General features: G+C 39.6%; 1 protein-coding gene across 1 annotated transcript in view; it reads right to left on the bottom strand.

Moving 5' to 3' along the window:
- MICU1 (mitochondrial calcium uptake 1) overlaps window positions 1-23,804 on the bottom strand; it is a 134,254-nt gene that overhangs the window by 68,018 nt on the left and 42,432 nt on the right. The window contains exons 4-5 of the mRNA XM_081913160.1: window positions 22,700-22,862; window positions 15,870-15,913 (exon numbers count right to left, since the gene is read on the bottom strand). Of these exons, the coding sequence (XP_081769286.1) occupies window positions 15,870-15,913; window positions 22,700-22,862 (207 nt within the window). The remainder of the gene's footprint in view (window positions 1-15,869; window positions 15,914-22,699; window positions 22,863-23,804) is intronic.

Here is a 23,804-nt window from a genome sequence, read left to right as displayed (position 1 = left end):
TAATTGTTTGCAAAATGCTAAGGTATTCTAGGGGCTCTTTATTGCCATTCTTTATATAGTAGGCACATGAAATTTCACTGTCAGTTTCGTGTTTCTGTTAAAATAAAAAAAAGTAACATATTAGTACTTGGGATTGAGGGCCCCTGCTTTGAGTAAGCAAAACATCAACCCTTTCAGCAAAGTTTCTTACAGCAACTACTTCAGTTGCAATGCAGGTCTCATACAGACCCAAGGATGCCCCTCTCTGAACCATGGTAATTAAATTAGGAGCAGGCTGCAGGAGTTATGGTAAACAATGGTTTGGGTTACATGTACACTGATGCAAACCATGGTTAATGCTAACCATGGTTCCCCTGAAACTAGAAATTGTAACGATGGCATGAAGTAGGTTTGCAGAACATAGCTTCATGAGTTAGTCTCAACTGTTGTTTGCATCACTGCACATTCAATGCAAAACCCTTGTTAACCCTAGAAATGGAAAGGAGAGGAAAAGTTGCTACAAGGAGAGAAAGAAGTAGGATACACCTATGCTTCACTCCTGATCTCCGCACCATGGTTAAGATATCAACAACGTCACATCTGAACTGGACTTTGGTGAAATAAAGCACACTTATGGTCACTGTACTGCAGACCACACAAGTGTTCTCCCTTTACCCTACCACACACACAAGATAAATTGCTGAACTCAAGAGCGCTAAACCATTTTGACAACTGAAGATTTAAAGGCTGAAAAGTATGCACAAAGTGGGTTAGAGGTTGGGTTCTAAATTTACTAGTTCAGAAGTATTAAAAGACATCTCATACACACACACACACACACACACACACAGAGGAAAGAAAAATATTAAAGGACGGAGTGGAGTTGTGGTTAATGTGTATGAAAACATGCAGGCACAGAAGCACCGAAATAGCAAGCTTAAGTTAAGGAACAATACTAGGGAACAAAGAGAGACACCACCAACAGCACACCAGGGGGCAGTTATACAACTGTCCCCTATCTGTTACCTCTGTCTAGCGAGGATCCCATCATATACAAGATAAAGGAAAGACAATTTGTTAATGACACTTAAAGCACATCGAAAGCACATCAAAAACATTGCAGCATCTTTTGATCTGTTACTTTTGAAGACCTAAGGAAAATTTGGAGCAATTAACCAGTCCTGGTTACTGTATGTTCTTAATTAAGAAATGTAGACAAGAGCCCCAGGAGAGACCGTCCCTTGAGGTTCAGATGCCTATGAAGGTTTTCATCCCAGTTCTGTCTTGCAAAGCTCATTGTATTTAAATTGGAAACAGTCCATTGAATTTAGATAAAAGTTAGGCATTATCTGGTCCGCAAAGTTACAGCGGAAAACAGTAATCACACTGATTAAAAACTGCAAGTTCTAATTAAAGCCAAAATCTACTAGGCTTACACAAATGTGCACACAGTTCTTATTTTGTCAATGAGAGACTGCAAAAATGTCAGATGAGAAATCGTTAACAATAATCTGAAACATTTAACAGTGCAAACACTTTTAGGGAATATCAGAATGCATCCTAATGCTAAGGGTACATTTTCAATAAACAAATGGTTTTTGCCTTACCAATACCATTTTGATACTGCTTCGAAAACAAGTAACATTGTGGAAAAAGTTTTACACGGGCTCATAATTAACTTATTAATTATGTTAATGCTGTATATTTACCTCTTTACCTGAGATAGTTTGCAGATTTTGCATCTTTTATAGCATGTATTTAAGTAACCAAGGCAGTATTTATGATCCAAGTAACTCCCATTTTAACACCAAACGTTAGATGAAGACTATGTGCTATCAGTGATATATGGGAATACAATCACAGTATCACACATTTGTTTCAGGACCCAGAATTTCAGGACCCTGATGTTTATCTTAAGATTAAAGTTCTGGAAACATGCATTTATGAACAAATTCCAGTGTTCTATTTTTTTTTGGGGGGGGGGAGGTCTGGGATCTATTTAGATAAACACAAATGCATGGCCACATCAAGAAATTGCTGACATTCCCCCCCTGGATGGCAGACCCCGTGCCATTTGACAAACTACTTCCAAAGCTCCCGCCTCAGTTTCAAGCAAGGTTTACCATGCAGAATGGAAGGCTGAAATTCAAGAAACTCTTGTAAGGCCCCTTGGACACATGGAACTAGTCCCAAGGTTCCTAGGATCCAAGCAAAGAATTTGACCCACCCGTATTGATTAGCCATTGCTACTGCAATTCACTTTAAAGAAGGATCACGGCTGTGATTGGTTGGACCTCATATTCTTAGATGAGGCTCTGGGCAGATTTCCCACAATGCAATTAGCTTGGCATTCCCCCTCTATTTTATTATGTATCTTAAAGACTTAAGAATTTAGACAGTTATGATCCTAAATAGACTTAACTTACCAGTCTCCTTTCCAAAAGGATTTTCTCATAAAGTGTATTTGTTGATTTAGCAAAACCATTGTGTTGTTATCGTTTTTAAAGGGGGTGTAGTTTCAAAATTAAAGTATTCAAAACACTTTCAACTTCCATGTTGCACTTCTAGAAAGTTTACATGTGAATGAAACTTAAGGGGAAACCACCTCAATAATTATAATACACTTTCCTGTTCTGGATAACTTTTAAAATATACATAGTGAATGCGGGGTGGGGGGTGGGGTTGGTTAGAATGGGTTAAATCTATTTTACGAAACCATTAGACTAGGAAAAGAACCATATTCACCCAAAACTGTTGAGAATTTTTTTAATGTCAGACTTCCACTGGAATTCATTATAGAATTTTCCCCTGCACTGAGAGCAATAGCTATTGATAGATAATTAGTATTTAAACATGGTCAGAATGCAAGATGCACATTTGTGTTATAGTCCTGAATACCACTGAGTGAGCTTCCTATTCCCTCTGCAATTCTGTATATTAATTCTACAGGCATAAAATCAATCGCTTAAGCGCATTCCATTAAAATGCATTTTCTCTTGTGTATAAAACTGAGTTCTATGAATCTCAACACCACCCTCCCCCAATGATATTTGCTGCTGCTCTTTCTTGCTGCACAATGCGTCGTTACATTTGAAGGAATCCAATGCAAGGTATTTAAAAAGCAAACTCAACATGCAAATGGAGATAGGGGGAAAAGCAGTAAGTGGTATTTTGTTAGTGTTAATATACCAGCCTCCTCGCCTTATCACCAGTATGAATAATATTAAAATAACTTCAGCACAACCCTCACATGGTATGCCCTTTTTGCAACTGGATGCTAAATTAATTTCCAGCATCCAAAGCTAATTTAGTTTATTTGTCAAAATTAAGAAAGGAGTAAACACTTTATTATATGAAGCTCCCACTTGCTTTAGATATATTGCTCCAAAAGACCCTGGCTAGGAAAGGCAGTTTAGCCTACTGAAAAATGATGAATTAATCAAATCAATAGGGCTTGTTCAGAGTGTTGATCGAAGTTCACAACACAGATAAGGTGGAGAAAATGCACAATTCATTAGGACAGAGATTATTTACAATAACATTTCTGGAGTTGAGACATCCTGTTAGCCACAAGCATACAAGGCAAACATACAGACTTAGGCATACTTCGGTTAAATATATATATATATATATCACCACAAGCAAGAATATGCATATACAGAAGAAGTGAACAATTCAGTTTCCACCAAATAGATTTAGACCATCGGCTAAGTGAACAATCAAAGCAATGCTTCTTGCAGATGTTGCTGTACATGAACCATGCAGGAGAAGTGAATAACTATGACAAAACAGAACAGCCCATCTGTCAAAAGGACAGCAAGAAAGACTGTGAATACCCATTTTGCCCAATGGGTTGAATCATGGAAGGCAATACTTCTACGTATTTATCTTCCGGAGTACTATGATAATGTTGCATCTAATAAAACAGAAAAGAAATCCACATGTGTGCTATTGAATTCATTTCAGAAAGTCATGATATGAGGGGAAATGTTGCTAGGACCGGCCCTCTTTGAGAAATGAGGTAGGACAAATGTTTTTCTTTCCATCCCTAAGAACTTGGAAGTACAGGAGTTCCTCTAGCTTCCTGCTTATGTTGGAAGAAAGAAATAGCAAATGCATTGTCACAACAGCAGAAACCTGAGGGTAATTCTACACTGGGCATATTTCACAATCATAGGATCAGGCTTACTGTCTGGACCAGGGGTAGGCAAACTAAGGCCCGGGGGCCGGATGCGGCCCAATCACCTTCTCAATCCGGCCCGCGGATGGTCCAGGAATCAGTGTGTTTTTACATGAGTTGAAAGTGTCCTTTTATTTAAAATGCATCTCTGGGTTATAGAAATTCATTCATTATTTTTTCCCCAAAATATAGTCCAGCCCACCACATGGTCTGAGGGACAGTGGACTGGCCCCCGCTAAAAAAGTTTGCTGACCCCTGGTCTGGACCATTCAAGTCAAAAGGAGTTAAGATGTTTACAGAAGGGGAAATGGATCCACCCACTCACGTACTGTATATATGGGATATTCTGTTTTACTTCCTGTATCCCTATAGGTCTAAGGGGCATTATACCATGTAAAACCATGAGCCCATCTTGCCCTGTCTTATCTAGCTATACAAACTAGTAGGGGCAACCCAGGGTTTCACTACTGTACTTACTGTATATATTCACTGGCCAAACAGGAGTTGGTAGAGATGCTTTATTGTTCTATTCATGTGGCTGTTGAAAGGCTAGATAGATAGATGTATTCACTTGAACAAAGAAATATTTGCAGAGAGAGTGTCCTCTGTATTGAGGAAGAAAATGTCTGACCTAGTTTAAAGTAGGATTGCCACTTTTAAGTCAACCAAATTAATGACAGCCAGGTCCACCACCACATGAATGGAGCAATATGAGGACGACACCCGAAGGCCTTATTGTAAAACACAGTCAAGTGGTTTGACTTCTTAGGATTACTGAACACCGGCTAAAAAACAACAGCCCACCAATGTCTAATAGACTGGGATCTTCCTACCCAGCAATTTCAATTGTCAGAACAGATAGAACATGGTGTTACGGGCTGGATTCAACTAAACAATTGTGCTAGTGACAGCAAGCACAAGTCCTGTTAGTGGAACAGGGCTTCACCCCCACACTGTGTGCCCCCCAATCAGCTTGACAAGGGCTGTGGGGGTGGGGGGGATACCTCCAGAAATTGTTCCATCTGAAAAGCAAATAATGTTTGCACTGATAGAACACATGAATCTCCACAGCACTGTCCAATCAATAATGTACTCTGATTTATTAGTTTGTTTTTAAAACATACTTGGCAGAACACATATTTGAAGTGGAAGGCAAGACAGGCGATAGTTCTGGGGTGGGGATATTTGGCCTTCTAGGAAACCTGAGTCAAACTTTGCCCTTAATATATGCTTTTGACTCATAGTTCCCCAACTATAAACACACTAAAATTATAAGCAGGTGGCAATCTTAGTTCAAAAGTCACTAGCATGAATTTCAATAGCTTGGCTAAACCCAGAATAGTACTTTGCTCAGTAGCATTTGTGCACCCGTTAGACAATTATTTCTCTGTTAAGTCATGTAAAACTGACCATTGGTATTGCGACATGAAAGAAGGAGGTGAATGTTCAGTGATGTTATCCATGCCACTAATGCTTATGCTTCAATACCATTTTTCTGTGTGTGAAGATATGTGATAATCTTAAGCAATCATTGCATAGCTTCCTTCTCCAAATCTAAACAATATATGCTACAGAAGTTTCCCCGCAATCCTTAATAATTTGGATCTCATTGTGCATTCTTTCAGATTAAAGAAGCTGTATAATCTTTTTTCTTGCGGGGAGGATGAATGCTTAAGATTCTGTGTGTTCTGAGTTTGCTGTAATGCCATTCTCTTTCAGTCCCCGTTGACCACATCCAGTTTTGCTAATTGCACAATATTACAGAATTTGATGTTCTTTCCATTTCATTGGCAGCTCAGGCAGCTAAGCACATATTTGGGAATAGTTTGCATTCAACTTAATGTGAATTGTTCCTGAGTAAATATGCATAGGAGTAGGCTGAAAAGATCTTGGAGAAAATAATGTATTTTAAAACGTTAGGTCTTCTAGTTCAGTTCAGCGAAGACTTGCCAGGAAAGAGGCACCCCAAGTTTCTATAAGCGTGTTTAAGAAGAGACTGCATCTTTACCTGTAACGTCTTACTAAAGAGTGAACATCCATTTCTGCTTGCTACTTAACTAAACACTAAATTCAGGCAAGGAAAGCAGTTATCCTTTCCCAAGAAGATGCATAACACCTTTTCAATTAATACACTGTATCATTTAGTAATTCATACAGAGAGACACCTTAAATGTTCCTCTGGCTCCTTAGTTCTGTGATGCGATGTGATGTTTTAATGGGTGTTAATTAAAATGTGTTAGCTAAATATTTCTTTAAAAAATAACACCTTTTGGGGGGACTAGACTTTGCCTGTGCAAGTACACTTCATGGCCACACTTGGATAACTATGTTTATTGTGAAAGGAATGAGTCCAAGCAAAGCTCAGGCTTAGACGCCCCCCTCACGCCCATCCAGTGTGGCCAAAGGGACACGACTGGAAAACTTTGTTTCCAGTTTCATTTAATCATGGTTTAGTGCATATGCTTTGAACCTCCATTTCCTCCAGCCAGCATGGCCAATGTTCAGGAAAGATAGGAACTGTAGTCCAAAACATCTGAAAGACATTACATCTTATTGATGTTATTGCAAAAAAACAAACAAAAAAACAAAACAAAAAAACACAACCAAGTTTCGAAACCCAAAGTTTGGACCTGGTTTATTTGGACCTAGGTTTGTCCCTATCACAATTTGCAGCCATTACATATCATGGTCTACTTGGATGGTTTTAACTCTTTTAATTTAAATCAAAGAGTTTTTAATTAATTTATCTCATTTAATTAGACAAACTTATGTTTAGACAATGGTATGTTGAGATAATCGTATCAGTTTAACAAGTCAAGATGCAAGCAAACATTTTTGCCTATGTGGCACAAACAATCGAAACCAACAAGAATATAATAATAATAATAATAATAATAATAATAATAATAATTCATTATTTGTACCCCTCCCATTTGACTGGGTTTCCCAGCCACTCTGGGCAGGTTCCAGCATATATAAAAACACAGTAAATCATTAAACCTTCAAAAGCTTCCCTATACAGGGCTGCCTTCAGATGTTTCCTAAATGTTATATAATGATCCTTAACATCTGATGGGAGGGTGTTCCACAGGGCAGGTGCCACTACTGAGATGGCCCTCTGCCTGGCTCCCTGTAGCTTCACTTCTCGCAGTGAGGGAACCGCCAGAAGGTCCTCAGAGCTGGATCTCAGTGTCCAATTTATCACCTTCTCATTTTGTCAGAAACAGGAAACTACAGTTCAGAACAAGTCAGGCAATTAAGGCAACTTAATCTGAACAGGGAAATTCTCTATTCATAGTAATCTATGTGTATTTAAAGATGTTTCAAATGTGTTAAAAACAGCTGGAGGGACAAGCAGGCCCCAGGGTTATTTTAAGAAGTTACTTAAGGAGCTTAATGTATACATGCTTATTTTGCAGAAGTTTTTAATTCTAAAAGAGAACTTGTATCAGATTGTTGCTGTTATTTTTCTAAGATTGCATTTGCTGTTTTATGGTGTAATTTTGAGGTTTTAATTATTGAACTCAGCCTTGATGTTTTTTGGAAAAGCAGGATTAAAAAAATAGACCAAATAAGTAAATTCACACTCATTTAAAAATACTACTCAGATATAGGACAGCTCTTACTAAAAGCAGCTCTTAAGGAATTCCTATGTAATTACACATTTTTTTTAAAAATGAAAGAATTCCAATGATCCGTGACCAAGATATTTAATTTGGAGAGATCCACAGCAGACTCACCACACCAGGCAATGAATCCTTGCATCTAATTTTAAGAAATAAGAAATCCCAAGGCAGAGTCTCTGCTGCTAAGCACAGCTAGAGAAGCATGATGCGGTAACTGAATCTCTAGTGAATCTCAGATGCCGAGGTCAGATTACATCTTGCCTATCCCTAAATTCTACCCATAGCAACAATAACTCCAAACTAAAAAAAATTGAACAGGGTGGGAGCACATGGTATTTGGATCAAGTTGTGCTTTACTTTAGCTGCAAAATTATTTAAGAGAGACAGACAAACCTTCATATGAAGTATCACAGCTTTTGAAGCCCTTTCTTCACTGATAAAAACTACTAGTAAAGCAACGGCCCAATGCAAGTCGAAAAACTGGAACTATCCCACAAAAATGTGAATATTGATCATTTTAAGCCAGAGGGATTCCACTGGAACAACAAAACTATTTCTAAAGGAATCTGAACCCTAATCTACCTTTCCCTTTAAAAATTGAGTTCATTAAAGGTAGAACTTTAACTGGTGGTCTTCAGAGGCTAGAAAGAGAAATGTACATGTACCCACCCTTACAGCAACAGAATAAATATCCATCACCATTATTATTATTTTTTAAAAAGCTGCACCTGAAATGCAAGACTGGCATTCTACAGTCAAGAGGAAAAACGAAACAAGACACCAATGTCCCAAGACCCCTTCACAGGCAGCAGGAACCGAGCATGCAAGGGCAGAACCCTTGCAAAGAAAGCGAGAAGAGCCTCTTTAAAAAGGACAGAATATATTTTGCATTCCCCATTACTCTCTGAGCATTCGCAAATGGTTCTTGCACTTCCGTTCAAACAAACTATTTCTCGCACCATCATATCGCCATAGTTTATTCTTTCATTATATATCTGCTCACAATGCTGGATACAGTTTTAAATCTAAAGTGCTTATAAAACAAGAATCCATGCAGAAAAAAGACATGTGGTTTCTTAACGTATTTTTATGTATCAGAGACTGGAAGGTGAATGGCAGAATTGTCACTGAGCTTTGAGCATTCTCAGCAAAATTATAATTTAATCAATACAGTGATACCTTGGTTTGCATACGTCTTGGTTTGCATACATTCTGGATTACAAACCCGTCAAACCCGGAAGTGCGTGTCCTGGTTTGCAACCTTTTTTTGGAATACAATCCTTTTTTTTTTTGGATTACGAACAAATTTATTTTGGAGGTCCCATTGACGAAAGCGCGCCTTGGGTTACAACCTGTTTTGATTTACAAACGGACCTCCGGAACGGATTATGGTTGTAAACCAAGGTACCACTGTAATAGGTAAGCAAACCAGCCGCCTTCAGTGCTTCATTCCAACGTGGAAGATAGCCCTGTACCATTTCACTGGAGAAACTACCAAATTTATTATGCCGGGCTGCCACAGTTGCTGTGCTTTGGTGTGCATTCTCTATTTGCCTAGGGGGCCATGGCTGGACCAGATCACCAGCAAACTGAGCGCAGTGTGATAGAACTCACCCTTGCAGAAGCCAAACCGGCTCTACTTCAACAAGACTTGTTCTTCTAGACACTTGGTACTCCACTCTTTAATAATGTTTTTCCTAAACTTCCCTGGCACAGATGCTACACTAACCAGCCTGCAATCTCCTGGGTGCCTATTTAAAAATCGGTATTACATCGACTAGTTTCCAGTCTTCAGGGACTGATCTTAGGGGGGATGTGACATAGTTTTGTTAGAGGACTGGCCATTTCACACTTGAAGAACTCTTTTAAGAACTCTTGAGTAGAATCCACTCAGACCCAGATTTGCCAGCTTTTTATTTTGTCAATAAGGGAAGCTTAGTTCCTTGTCATCACTATTTGCCTCAGTTCCTCAGAAGCCCTTCCTGGGAAGTTAGTTTAGACACAGAGATATGCCTTATATCTTCCTCTGTGTAGAAAGATGAAGATAATTCATTCAGCTTCTCTGCTATCTCATCTTCCTTTAGCACACCTTTGACTCCCTTGTCATCCAAACACCCAATTACCTTCCTAGCTGGTCTCCTGCTAATAATGCATATTAAAATAAATGTTGTTGGTCTTTGTGTTTTAAGCAAGGTGCACAGCCTTACAGCCTTTCTGTCAAAGTTTGCGTTCCTTTTTGTTCTCATTTGGACAAAACTTTCACTTTCTGATTGCATTTCTAATTGCAATTCAGCGCTTGTCAGTACAGATGTTCAGATGTCAGTGAGCGAAAGAGCCTCTCATAACAGACTTCCAAAAGTCTTCAAGTGCTACGGACGTAATGCCCTATTTGCTTAGAGCATAATCCTTCATATTAAAGAAAGAAGTTACTCAGGGGAATGTTCTGTCACAGCTTCCTCAAGAATACATATGCTTGTCAAGAGAGGCAACTCAACACAGCGCTGCTTCAATGTGAATCTGTGCAGCCTTATTTAAGAGAATTCATCAGCATGCTGGACGCTTCTCACTTGAAAAATCCCCCAAGGCATTAGAAGTGCATTCCAGGCATAAACATCAGCAAATGTAAGAGTTGGAAAGCTTTATAAAATGATCACTGCATTTAATTAGAAGCATATTTTTGTCATTATCTGGCTTTTTCCTCAGTTCCCTCAGTACCTTTCAGTTAAAATCATGAGGTGAGAAGCACAGGGAATGCATTTTAATAAGCTGAAGCATTAACTGCAGTCAGACAGGCTTTAACACTCTATTTACCTAAGGGAGACCCGTCCTTGAAAAGTGTCTACACTATTGATTACACCAAATAAGTTATACAAAACAGGTAAATCAATATATCTGATTAGCTCACTCCTCATTCATGCAGTGTGCTACCTTTCAGAATGCACATAGCTCAGCCTCTCTTGATCACCACCTAGCCAGGTGGGAAAGGCCCCCACTATCAGCCTTATCCATGTGATTCCATGGCTTCTAACGTTAGTGAAATTGCGTGGATGTGACTCCTGAGATGATGTGGGAACACAGGACTTTGGGATCCTACCATGGGATAAAAGAAGAGCAAATTTAGGGTTGTACTGAATGCATCCTTGCATTTACCGTATTTTTCACCCTATAGGACGCACTTTTCCCCCTCCAAAAATGAAGGGGAAATCTGTGTGCGTCCTATGGGGCGTATGCAGGCTTTCACTGAAGCTTGGAGAGCGAGAGGGGTCGGTATGCACCGACCCCTCTCACCCTCCAGGCTTCAGGAAGCTATCAGCAAGCCTGGGGAGCCCGGCGGGAGTTCCCACAGGGCTCCCTAGGCTGCGGATAGCAGCCTGCTGCCCGGAGTGTGTGGCGCGCTGAAGCTGTGGGGGGGAATAATTCCCCCCCTTTATTTCCCCCCCAAAAAACTAGGTGCATCCTATGGGCCGGTGCGTCCTACAGGGCGAAAAATACAGTAATGTGCAGGGTGTTTTTTTAAAAATGCAAATTGCATAAATTGAGAAGGCTGGTTGTTTTTGAGATCACAGGCAGACAGAATTTATCTGCAGTGGGAGAAAGTCCCCCATTGGCACTAGTTCAATACCAGCTTCGGAAGGGATTTTCTGCAGAACCACAGTAGAGGAAGAAAGCATGAAATTCCCCTTCCCAATTTGCTCTGAATTATGACATACATAATTTTGTGGGTTTTTTAAACAAAAAACTGCACATTAAATTTCTAAGATGTATTTGATACCTTTGCATGTAATACTGATCACAAATTAGTCTTCCTCAAACATCAGTTTTGGACTATCATTAGCCCCAGTCCATTCAGCTAATGACCATGCTGACTGGGGTGGATGGTAGTTGTAATCCTACACAACCGGAGAGCACTAGATTGGTAAAGCCTGGTATAAACCAATATGCAATATGTGGGTTTGTGAGAAATGGGAATCCCTTCCCTGCCCTAGGAGGAGAGGAACAAAATGGGAGAGTGCTTGAACTGTGTACTTCTCATACAGAAGCTAATTTTCCTAATCATAGTTATGGCTACTGATGCATGCTAACAAAGTGATTATCATGTCTAGCTCAGCCCAAACACACCTCGTTTTGGAAGGCATGGTTGACTCTCTCGTGACACAAATCAGAGGTAGCTATCTCAAGGAAACTGATAATGTAAGCTGATTCTCTATCACTCAGTTATGTTGAACGGAATTCAGTCACCTGTTCCATCGTCAAGTAGTTTGTGGCAGATAGATTAAGATAGCTTCAAAGTACAGGGATATGTGGTGAGAATTAGTTTACGCATAAAATTTGGAATTTTAATGTAAATATACCCATAGGCAAATACCTCCCATTCACACAAAATATAAATTAAATATTTGTGAAAAACAGATTTGCCTCACTCTCTTATGAATAGAAAGATAATTGTTTGATTTTATTAAACCAAAATGGAAAAATCAACCATTGCTGCTCAGTAAAAAATGATCTCAAAAAGGAGAAGAAATTTAATGTAGCATCTAGTTGGTTTACCAAATGTTAAATAATTCTGTGTTTAAATGACTTAATACTGAACTCTTGCAACAACTTTTTTGTTGGGAAAAGTTAAGTCTCCATGTTTTTTAAAAAAGCCTTTTTAGATTTCAAATTATGAAAGCCAACAGTCTTTTTAAGGTAATGGGGGAAATAAGAAATATATACTGTCCCTTTTAAAAGGAGGTGCACATATGGGATCTGAAGCACAAATTGGTTGAAGCACATGCTGACAAGTCAGTACCTGCCAAAAATCCTGATGAGAGGGGGAAAGGTTAGGAAGAAAGGGAAGAAAATGAGCAAAGGTTTGGTTACAGAAACAAAAACAAAAAACAAAAACAAAATAATTACAAACTGTACATCGTTAGAGGAACCACAGAATAAAACAAATAAAGAAAAAAACCCAATTCATGTCTCAGGAACAAGATACTGCTGCACACCTTAGAACCAAGAAATAAAAGGAGGCACAAAAGGTCAGTGAGATTTAGGAGTTACCTGCCAAAACATAATAAAAATTAAAATTAGTAGTTACTAAAACAAAGGGAAAGAGAAAGAAAGACTTCCATAATTCCATCAGTTTATGCCAACAAAACCAATATGCCACAAAGCTTTGACAAGAGCTGGGAAGTAGTAGAAGGGAGGCTGCTCACAGATATAAAACAATGTTTGGAAGAGCCTACAGCATCCTCATATTGCAAGCACAAACCCTTAACAATATATTTTCTTATGCTTAAAAAGAGATGAGTCTTCCCTGATGGGCAACATCCGTATTAGGCCTAAGGCAGAAACCAATTAACCGCTGCAGTTAAAAATTAATGGCTAACCCCAGGTTAAAATCTAAGATCCAAATATATCACAGGCAGCTGTCCAGGTTCTCCTGTAGGACTAACATCCTAGGAATGAGCGCTAACAGCTGAACTTGAAGTGGACTGTAAAGGGCACAGGCACATTTTTTGTCAATCGATACTTCTTCCTGGAAGATAGCATGGCCTAGTTCACATATAAGCCAAACGATGAGCATGCAGGGCTCCCGGACAGATTGCAGGTGCTTTGTTCCTCCTCAATCCTGGTGCTCCACTGAAGTGAGCTAAGCCATGGTGTGCCTCAGTGTGTTGTCCATGCTTGAGGTGCATCTCCTTCCCAACAAGCCACCAGCTGTAAGCACGGTTTATTCTTGGGTTACAGCTGGCCATAAGTCTAGGTTTAGGAGACATGCTGAAGTCAAACCATGCCTTAGCTCACAAAAGCAGCAGCAAAAACTGAGAAGGAATGAAGTGCCCACAATCTCCTCTCTGAGAGCCAGCACACTTGTGCTCAGAGTTTCATGTACACTGAGCTATGGAAGCAGTATGTCGACTGCTGATCCTTTTCAAGCTGCTGTGTATTGTAAAGGCAAAAGCAGCAGTTTCGTACATAATGACATGCATGGCTCACGACTAATGCATTCCGGATTTGGGTTTTCCATGCCCAAGAAGCCACCCTAAATCAATCAGAACAATTTGCTGAAGCAAACAGCAAACAAAGACGTCTGGAACTTGACTGAGGGAGGGAGAGCAAATGCCCGCTGTATATTCCATTATGGAAAAATATGTTCTTTTAAGCAGCCCAATGGAATTTCTCACAGGTTACGTCCTTAACAGTTCGAATTTTCTGTCAACGGTGTGGTACAGTAAATAAATATGCAAAGAACCACCTGACAGAGCACATCTGTCACAAAAAAGGTCATCAAAAAGAGCTGAAACAATTACGCAGCACAAATTCAGATTATCTGGATAGATTCAGTAGGATTGGTGGCATTATATATATGCACATAAATAAAAACAGATCTGTAGGAAGATCTGAAATTTCAGAACAGCCAGTCCGCAGGGGCAAGAAAATATGCTTAGTGTCTATTATTGCAATGTCAATTAGCCAACTTGCCTTCAGGCATATGCTTGTCCGCAACACTATAAGCAGCAGGGTAGACTATTGCATTCAAGATTATATTCAAAACAGTCATAAACAAAGTCTTGATCACATCCCAGGATAACCAAGAAATAGAAGGTTATACAAATTAAGGTGTGTGGCCATGCAGAGAGGATTAATGCCCTATTCTCCAGGCCCACCCATATTCCTGCCATCACTGCCCGGCAGCAGCTTAAACTGAGAGCAGCTCAGTCCAAGCCAGAGCTACTATTGCCAAGTCAAAAAGAGTCCATCCTCCCCTTCAGCTGGCCAGGAGCAGAGGCAGATGGTGACACCATCCCATGTGTGCAATGAGCAGAGTGGGACGGGAAGGAAGAGACCAGTTCCACACCCTACGGCTGCACAGCTTGGCGGAGAAAGATGGTTCCCCTCCCCTTCGGAGGCAGGCTGCTGGGAATGGCACTCCACCTCCAGACTGAGCTGAACAGGCCTGCCTCCGAGGAAAGGAAGGGGGGGGGGAGCAGCCAAGGCTGTATTCTGGATGTCAGCTCTTAAAAGCACAGCAGCAACTGTGCACTTCATTATAGGTCAGCCCAGTAATGAGACAAAGCAGGAAAGCAGTAAGCAAATTTGCCTTTGCCTGAGAGTGCTGCTCAATGAAATAAAGAGCAGGAGGGACAAGGAGGCAAATGCAGCTTTGGAATTCTGCATCTCTTATATATACAGTGAAAGAAGTTAAAAAGAGCTCGGGGAGCAGGAATTCCACTGTCCCATTGATGGTATTTGGAGTTTGAAAGTTCAATTTAACACCGAATCACTGTGGGAGGAACATGTTTTACCCTAGATATAATATTGCGAACAAAGCTATGTTTCCTGCAGGAAATCCATGATTTGAGAGGAAAGATCCTAGTTCTAACTAAGATGGAGAATGCAACAAGCTGCGCTTGCTCTTGTGTCTCAGCAGTGGAGACACAAAGGATGTCTGCTCTCCCAAGGAAGGAGAAAATGAGGTCAGCAACTGCAAGAGTATCCATCTAGCCTGAAGGAAGGGCAGCACAGGTAAAAGGGCAGTCTAAGAAGCTTGGAGGTTCCTTTCTCTTTCCCCATGCAGATGCATCAACCTCCAGTGCAAGCTGACTTGTATCCAACACCCATTTTGATTTTTAAGAGACATAAGGATTTCACACACTGAATTTCTATCACAGGTGAAAAGAACACCACTCAGGTGAAATTATCCCGAATGAGAAAGGAAAAGCCACAACTATACTTTGGAAGCTGCAGCTAAGTATTAAAATTAACCGTGCTAAATCAGATCAAAGATCCACCTAGACCAACGTTTTGTTCCCACAGCAGCCAGCTAGATGCCTATGGGAAGAGCTCTGCTTTTTATTCTTAGATATGGTTCTACATTCTTGGTGCTGCAAAAGCCGGGCCAAGAGAGGCTGTTTAGAATCTCAAATTTAGTCCCCTTCTCCGTGGTGGCCCATAAAAATTCCCTGCTATAATCACCTCCAAAATTAACACAGCTTTGCTTACTGCTAGACAGTTTCACAGACAGAGAGGAGAAAACAAACATTTCCTTAGTAGCTAAAATGGTAATTAGCATGCACCCACAGGTTTAAGAATCTCACCTTCCCATCATAGCGTTTCACCACAAACTGATCAAGTCCGAGATCTAAAAGAAACAAGAGAAAAGCAAAGGCTTTATGTAGCACGGATTGAATGTTATGAAATATATTCACAAGGTTCAAACACATTAAGCTCTAAAGCTCTAACCAAAACAAAGAAAGTACAAGAAAGCTCAGCTTAATAGTAGCTTCATTTTATATCTTATGAAATGTGTACAGATCTGGGGAATAGTAGCTATAGCTATATCAAGACGTAATGGTGGTGCCACACCTTGCTTCTCTTAGAACTTAATACACAAGTTATTAATATCTCAACCCTTCCCTACTACCTTATACATTAACCTCCGTCCTTCAATATTTATACTGCCTTAAGCAACAGATGCCATTAACAGATTTCAAAATTGCCATCAAACTTTAAGTAACATTCATTTCATACAAGCTGAAAGCAAACGATGGTCTATGAGCTCCAAACTAAGTGGGTAGAAAAGGTAAATTTGAAAGATGCTGAAGGGAGAAGACAGTAATCAATAGTTAATCTTACAGAAGGAGATGAAACTAAGGAGCAGATGCAGCAGTAGATAAAGGTACTAGAAATGTTGCAGTAACCTGCCATTTGCCACCATGAAATACAGTGCACACAAAATGGTGTGCTGTGGGGGAGCAAGACCAAATGGGTTATATTCACCATTTGCAGCCTTGAAGCTTCCAGCACGGACTCAATCCATTATACCAGCGTTCTACTTGCAGTAGCTAAATTGAGGAAGAAGCCATGCACGGCATTTCCCCCATCACTGCAATCAAGATGCAATGAACTGGAACCTCAGAACTAGGAAGAAAAATAGCAGCCGGAACTATTCCGCACATGCCCGCAAAAGAGCTTATGCATGTGTTCAAATAGTGCTGTAATATGTAGGCACTATAAGCCATTCTTGTGCTTTTGCTTGAAGCTGTTCTGCTTGCGCAAGAGGGTCCACATCATCTTAGGATGTAATTTTACCTTTTCCAATCAACAGTCGAGCGTCAGATGTAAAAGAGTCTTCCTTAAGGAGAGTTAACTCCGCAACAGATTGTCAGTGGTTCCATGTGTTTTGTTACGCAGAAGGGTGGGCAAATGACTTTATCCGTCAGATTTAAGGGTGAAAAACTTGCTTAAACACATACAAAATTCAGCTGAATCCCAGAATGAATCAATTGTTTTTATTACGGTTCAACCCTAATTAAAGCTAGAAGCCAGGACAGAAAGCTTTGAACAACAAAATATGATGAGGTGTTTGAGAATCTCTCATACTAGAAAATCACAGGTAGTTATTAACATTGAATTATGGACCAGTAATCAGAGGAAGAGAGATGAAAGACTTAAAAAGATTGGAAAGTATGACATTGCCTTTGTTTGTTTGATGAAATTTATACACTGCTTGATTGGGGGGGAGGGAATGCCTCAAAGCAGTTTACAAAAAGATAAAACTATACAAAAGTTAAAATATTAAAATAGATTAAAATTACTTCAACTTTCTAAGCATCTGCGTAGGCTTGCCTAAACAAAAATGTTTTTAGCAGGTGCCGAAAAGAATACAGTGAAGGCACCTGCTGGATCTCAATAGGCAGGGAGTTCCAAAGTGCACAGAGCACTGTTAAGAAACTGACAGCTCCTAAATTGCTATTCCTCTTTACTATATTACATCCTGTTTGTTGTTGTTTAGTCATGTCCGACTCTTCGTGACCCCATGGACCAGAGCACGCCAGGCACTCCTGTCTTCCACTGCCTCCCGCAGTTTGGTCAGACTCATGCTGGTAGCTTCGAGAACACTGTCCAACCATCTCGTCCTCTGTCGTCCCCTTCTCCTTGTGCCCTCCATCTTTCCCAACATCAGGGTCTTTTCCAGGGAGTCTTCTCTTCTCATGAGGTGGCCAAACTATTGGAGCCTCAGCTTCACGATCTGTCCTTGCAGTGAGCACTCAGGGCTGATTTCCTTAAGAATGGATGTGTTTGATCTTCTTGCAGTCCATGGGACTCTCAAGAGTCTCCTCCAGCACCATAATTCAAAAGCATCAATTCTTCGGCGATCAGCCTTCTTGATGGTCCAGCTTTCACTTCCATACATCACTACTGGGAAAACCATGGCTTTCACTATACGGACCTTTGTTGGCAACATCCTGTTTAGCACAACCCTAAATATTAGCAGATTTTGTGTGGGAGAAAGAAGCAGCAAGGATCAATTCTGAGATACTGTGGAAGAAGTAGTTTATGAATAAGTTATATTACTATAAACTTAACTCACATAAATACTTATTGACTGATTTAAGACTTGATGTGGTATAACCAGCATGGGACCTCTGCAACATTGGAAACTTTAATAAGGTCCAGGAAGGGAAGAGAGAAAACAATTCAGTGAGGATAAACTAATCCACTGAGCAAATACACTCCAACTGAGAAAAACAGAATGTAGAACCAGCTATGTTTGAGACAAAAATGCGTGTTAAGAATTTCAATTTAAACCAACAACCTGGTCTGTTTGTTATGTGAGAAGAATATGATCTGTATACTTAGAATAATTTGATTCACAGAATATGAGAAGATAGATTACCACCCTGCATATTTTGTTCTGTGTTATCACCATTGCCTACAAAATCAGACATTTCATTATTCATAGCTAAGCGAGAAGATAGGACTCATATGGAACAGCCATATTTGGCAAGATGCTTGCTAATGCCCATTTAAGCACTAAAATGTCTAAAATACAATCTACTACACTATTAGAAAGACAAGGGATGCCAATTAAGTTTTTTGATGGCCAAATTTTACACATTTAAACACAAAAATGGGAATATATTCTTGAAATATGGAATGATTTTCATGAAGATTAAATTCAAACACATGGCAGTATAAGATTATTAATCATAGCCATTAAATCATAAAAAAGACCTCAGGATGATACCTACAGAATGGCTATGGAGGACTCTTACATTCATGGTGGATATGTCTTCCAGTTGAAAGATCTTGGTAGATATTTTAGAAGTAATACACCAGATCTTAAGGCAGCAGAACCCAGTGGTAGTTTTGATGAAATGGTTGAACAAATAATGGCTGGGGGAAACCCAGCCAGATGGGCGGGATATAAATAAAATTATTATTATTATTATTATTATTATTATTATTATTATTATTATTATTATGCTCCACCACTATGCATGAGCCATGTGTGTATGCAGTACCAATTCCGTGCTACTCAAACATCTCTCCATTATGTGTTTAGCTTCCAAACTGGCATATTATGGTTAACATCTAGGGCTGCAATCTTAACACCACTTACCTGGGAGTAAGCGCTATTGAATTCAATTGGACTACTTTTGAATAGACATGGTGAGGATTACTACCCAAGCCAGAACTGGTAACCAACCATAGGCATGCATATTCAGTCTATTTGTATTTTATTTCTTTTATTTCTATATACACATATACAAAAAGAATTCCAGATGAAATTTTAAATAATGACATTGTCGTCTTATTACTCAAGACTGGCAAAATGTGGGGAGCAGGGAGAGAAGGGGAAACCGTTGATCAGCAAGGCAGATATATATCACTGCCACCTGTTTATGAGTAAACATGATAAAATGCTTCCCATATATTCAGAAGTTCATAATGGTCATAGTGCAGGAAACAGAGTTATTAATCAACTCAGAAGATCTCTGAGACTCTCCTAAGCCAAGGCAATAAAATCTCCACTGTCATCAGCTTCATAAGCTGAGGAAAAAAGTTATAAGACTGTCAAGCAGTGCATTCGATTTGTGGATGCTGTGCTGAAGAACAATTACCTGAGTACACTGGCTTTTTTTTAAAAAATACTTTTGCATATCCAAAGACACACGCTTTTAATGGTAATTTAAGCTGAATGGGAGAGTTAAGCACCTGCTTGAATCTCTCCCACTGAAATCAATGGGTTCTGGCTTCATAAGGTCTAAAGAATTTGTGCTAAGTTTATTGCTATTTTATGCAATGCCCTTTATGCATTTTGCAAAAAAGAACAAGTTTCTACCCCAAGCAACTTACAATTAAAAACCCCCAGACAAAATGGAGACAAAAGGAGGAGAGGGAAACTGAGAAGAATTTGTGGTTATTTCAGTCGCACATGCTTAGGCTTAGTAGGATATTGGAATTTGGGGTTTGTTCCAAAAGCATCATGGAAAATAAGGTTTGTTTGATGATGCTCTTGTGAGCACATGAGTCACCAATAAACTAGGCCCACATAGTCCTGAATTTTGTTTTAACAGTGGTCCACCTCACGTGGTATGGCGAAAGACTTTCCCAGATGTCATGTTCCCAGCATCTGGTATTCATAAATATATTCCCTCTGTACAGCAAAATGCCATTTACCTATCATGAATAATTGCTGCTGATAGTCCTGCCCTACCACTAGATTTGTCTAAATCTTTTAAAAGAAAAACAAATTGTAATATGGAATGCTTTTTATAGCACATGAGGGACAAAAAGTGCCCTCTTGTCATTTTAAGCAGCAATGCCATTTCTTAAAATCCTTAGGTTGGCTTCATGTATGTGCCTGGAACCTACATGAGCTTCTTCTCCTTACCTTCAACCCCTTCCATGGCCTTGTCCCTCCTCCTAACTCACCGCCTACAGACCAAGACATCCCTAAGTTTGACTTTTGCTTGTCCAATCCACATTAGCAAAGGTCTCCTGTTCCCTCAAATGACTTATCTGCCACTTTAAAAATTATATTTATATCTCAGTTTCTTTGAGGTGGTACACATGGTTCACCCCATGTTCTATTTTAACTTTCCAACATCCCTGTCAGGTAGGTTTGGCTGAGAGACGGTGACTTGCCCAAGATCACCCCAGTCAGCTGCAATACTGAGCAGGATTTGAACCTTGGTCTCCCAGGTTCAACACTCTAGCTGGTATACCAAACTGGCTTTATATCTACGTGGGACTGCCTCTGCACAAGGCCACGGGTCTTGCTATACTCATGAAACCCACCTTTACAGCACAATCCTACACATATCTACATGGAAGACAGATCCATTATGTCTCATAAGCCTTCCTTCCAGGTAAGAGTGGATAGCATGCAGCCTAAATGCATTTGCTTGGATATTGTAGGGTTTTCAATATGACACTTACCCAACAGGGTAATTAGAAGGATGAATAACTGAGTATCATAAAATACTTCATATACTTAGTACCACGGAAATTAAATTTCTGTATTCTGCCATCAAACAAGTTGTAAAGAACGTTTATTTTTAAAACAGCTACTTCTGCCCAAGATATACAGTCTTTAGGGAATGTGCATAGTTCACATAAAGCATACTAAACAAAACTACTGTAGTCTAAAGTGAATCCAAATGCATTACTAACACACTGCACTTTCATAAGCTTAAAAAAATGACAGCAGTTGGGTCAGATATTTCAATTTACTGGCTTCTCCTTAGAAATGCTTAAGTAGAGATCAAGAGGTATACAGGAGGTTTCAGAGAAACTACTTGGCAATGATCCTTTCACAAGAGTTATTCAAAATCCATCAGACAGTAACCCCAGGTCACTAACAACCTGTGTTTTACATAGTAAAGAGCCCCTCTCAGATCTTAATTACTTCCTGCAAGCATCCCTTCCCTCCTAATACCTGCTCCCTCACATTTTCTCTCAGTAAAGCCTGTCGTTATTCTGTAATAACTTACCTCTAACCATATGTCTGGAGCAATTGTACTGTCTCGAGACAAAACGGCTAATGTCTGTATGTTTCAATATGGGTTGCACCAGCAAAGTATTTCAAGGACCGATTAGCTCCACACAAGCAAAGCCAAGAATCTCACAAACCTCATTTAACCCTCCTGATTTGGGAGAGAGAGAGAACTTCTCAACTGGGAGAAATTGTCAGCACTTGAAGTCTGAGCAAAATGTAGACTGGGGGAAGTTTTCCTGGAGTGCACCTCCATGTTATCCATGTGGAGCAGATACAATGTAGTGGCTAAGGGACTTGAACTATACTGTATAGAAGTTCCTGGGTGCAACCCCCAGTTGGTCTTATGTAAATCCACCCCTTTTCAGCCTCTGCTCTCCACCCATCTGCCATTTGAGGATAACATTACTGGCCTAGCTTACAGGGGTGCTGGTATGTGTTTTAAAAAACCCCAGATAAAATATGTGAAGCTCTTTGAAGCTTTGCATCTTTTAGGTCTACATAATACTGTATGAAGAGTCTCAAAATACTTTTCTCTTTGCAACACGATCTCATGAATTTGTTCTATAATAGCCACTGGAGAATGCTTCTTGTTTTTTCCTTTAATTTGTTTTTGGAAGGGCATATTCTAAGATGTTTTTGTCACCTGAGCAGCCAAGCCTAGAGATTAGGGGTGGCCTACAGTTTTCATAAATTTAGATCCCCCCTCCCAACAACTTCCATTATGACAGGGAAGCATCCACTTATATTTCATGGTAGCCTTAAGCTAAAAGCAAAATTATGAGTTGAAAGTCTGCATAATTAGCTTCTATTTCCATCTACTCCAAGCTCTGTCTTCAGGGGAGAAATTTGTTTCTGCTACTTCAACTTTTCAGTATTCCCTGCAATTAAGTTGCCCCCTCAACAGCACCCAACACTGTGGTACCTAAGACGAAACCAAAGAAGCTCAAAATTAAATCATCATTCCTGAGCCTCATTTCAGGAAGAAATAGCCAGAGCCAATATCTCTACATAGAAACTTATAGCTATTGATAGTTGACAAATGAAATAAGCCAATCAACCTTTTAAACGGATTACAATAACCAAGATTTCACTTCTGCATAATCACATATACTTGCTGTCATTATATACAAGGTCACTTACTTTCTGGTTGCTTTTCATTTGGAGTTATAGATCTCACAAAATCTTGTGGGGTCATAAATACTTCTGATTCTCCATGTTCACTTATTACTTTCAAGGTTGCAAAATAGCGAAAGATTTTATCTGGAGTTGAGTACGCTCGGATCCTGTTTTCATACTCCATTACCTAAAAATATAGAGAAAGAGAACATCAGATCCCCCCATTCAAACAGCACAACGATTTGCTTTGACACGTGTAGGTAATTCCATATACAACCCCTGCAAAATGCTAACCAATAAAACAACTTACTGTACTACATATAGAAAAGGGAATGATTTAGTGATGGGCAGACCCAACCAAACACTTTGGTTCTTTACTTTTCTTTGGATCCTTTATCACTATAGCCTCTTCTAAGCCCTCAAGCATGATAATTTCAACAAGTCTTTATTGGTCGGTGACCAAAATCATTCATTCAATATAGTATACGTCAGTAAAAAGTATTTGCCTCTGTTCCAGTAGTGTGGCATTTAATAATAACTAGCAAAACTGCCATTGTGACAGGCAGGGGGTGTTGAGAAGGCTGTGCATGTCTAAATAATGGGGACACATGGCACATATACATGATACAGAAATCATCCACTTATATGGGAAACATATCGGGGACTAAACCTGCTCCCTCTTCCTGATGACCACCATGTCTGGGACCGGTTGCAGGTTCATACCCATCTCAGCTGTGCCAGGATTGTGTTCACTGGCCATGCTAGAGTGTGACTGAACGGTCAGAACTAGTTATTAAAATGTTGCATTTTGAACACTAAATGTTGTGGTCCTTGCAAACACACCCCTTTATAACTCATTTAATTCCATTTATGAATGGCTTCCCATCAAATATTCTGAATCAATATAATAATAAAAATCTCCAGCAATATAAGAAACAATGTCAAATATATTTAAAAAATCAAATCCAATTCAGGTACACAGCCTGGGATAAAAACTTTATTTATAACTATTGTTGGGGGAAAAAATAAAAAAGGTGACTGTCTGATACATAACAGAACAGATTTCGTTACCCAGTTCCTATACTGAGTCAAACAGCTTTCCCTAAGGCCATTCATCAAATTTATGGCA

Source organism: Podarcis melisellensis (assembly GCF_964234715.1).
Source record: "Podarcis melisellensis genome assembly, chromosome: 5".
Taxonomy (NCBI): Eukaryota; Metazoa; Chordata; class Lepidosauria; order Squamata; family Lacertidae; genus Podarcis; species Podarcis melisellensis.
Note: the sequence above shows the minus strand (reverse complement) of the source record. Positions and strands in the feature narration are given on the sequence as shown.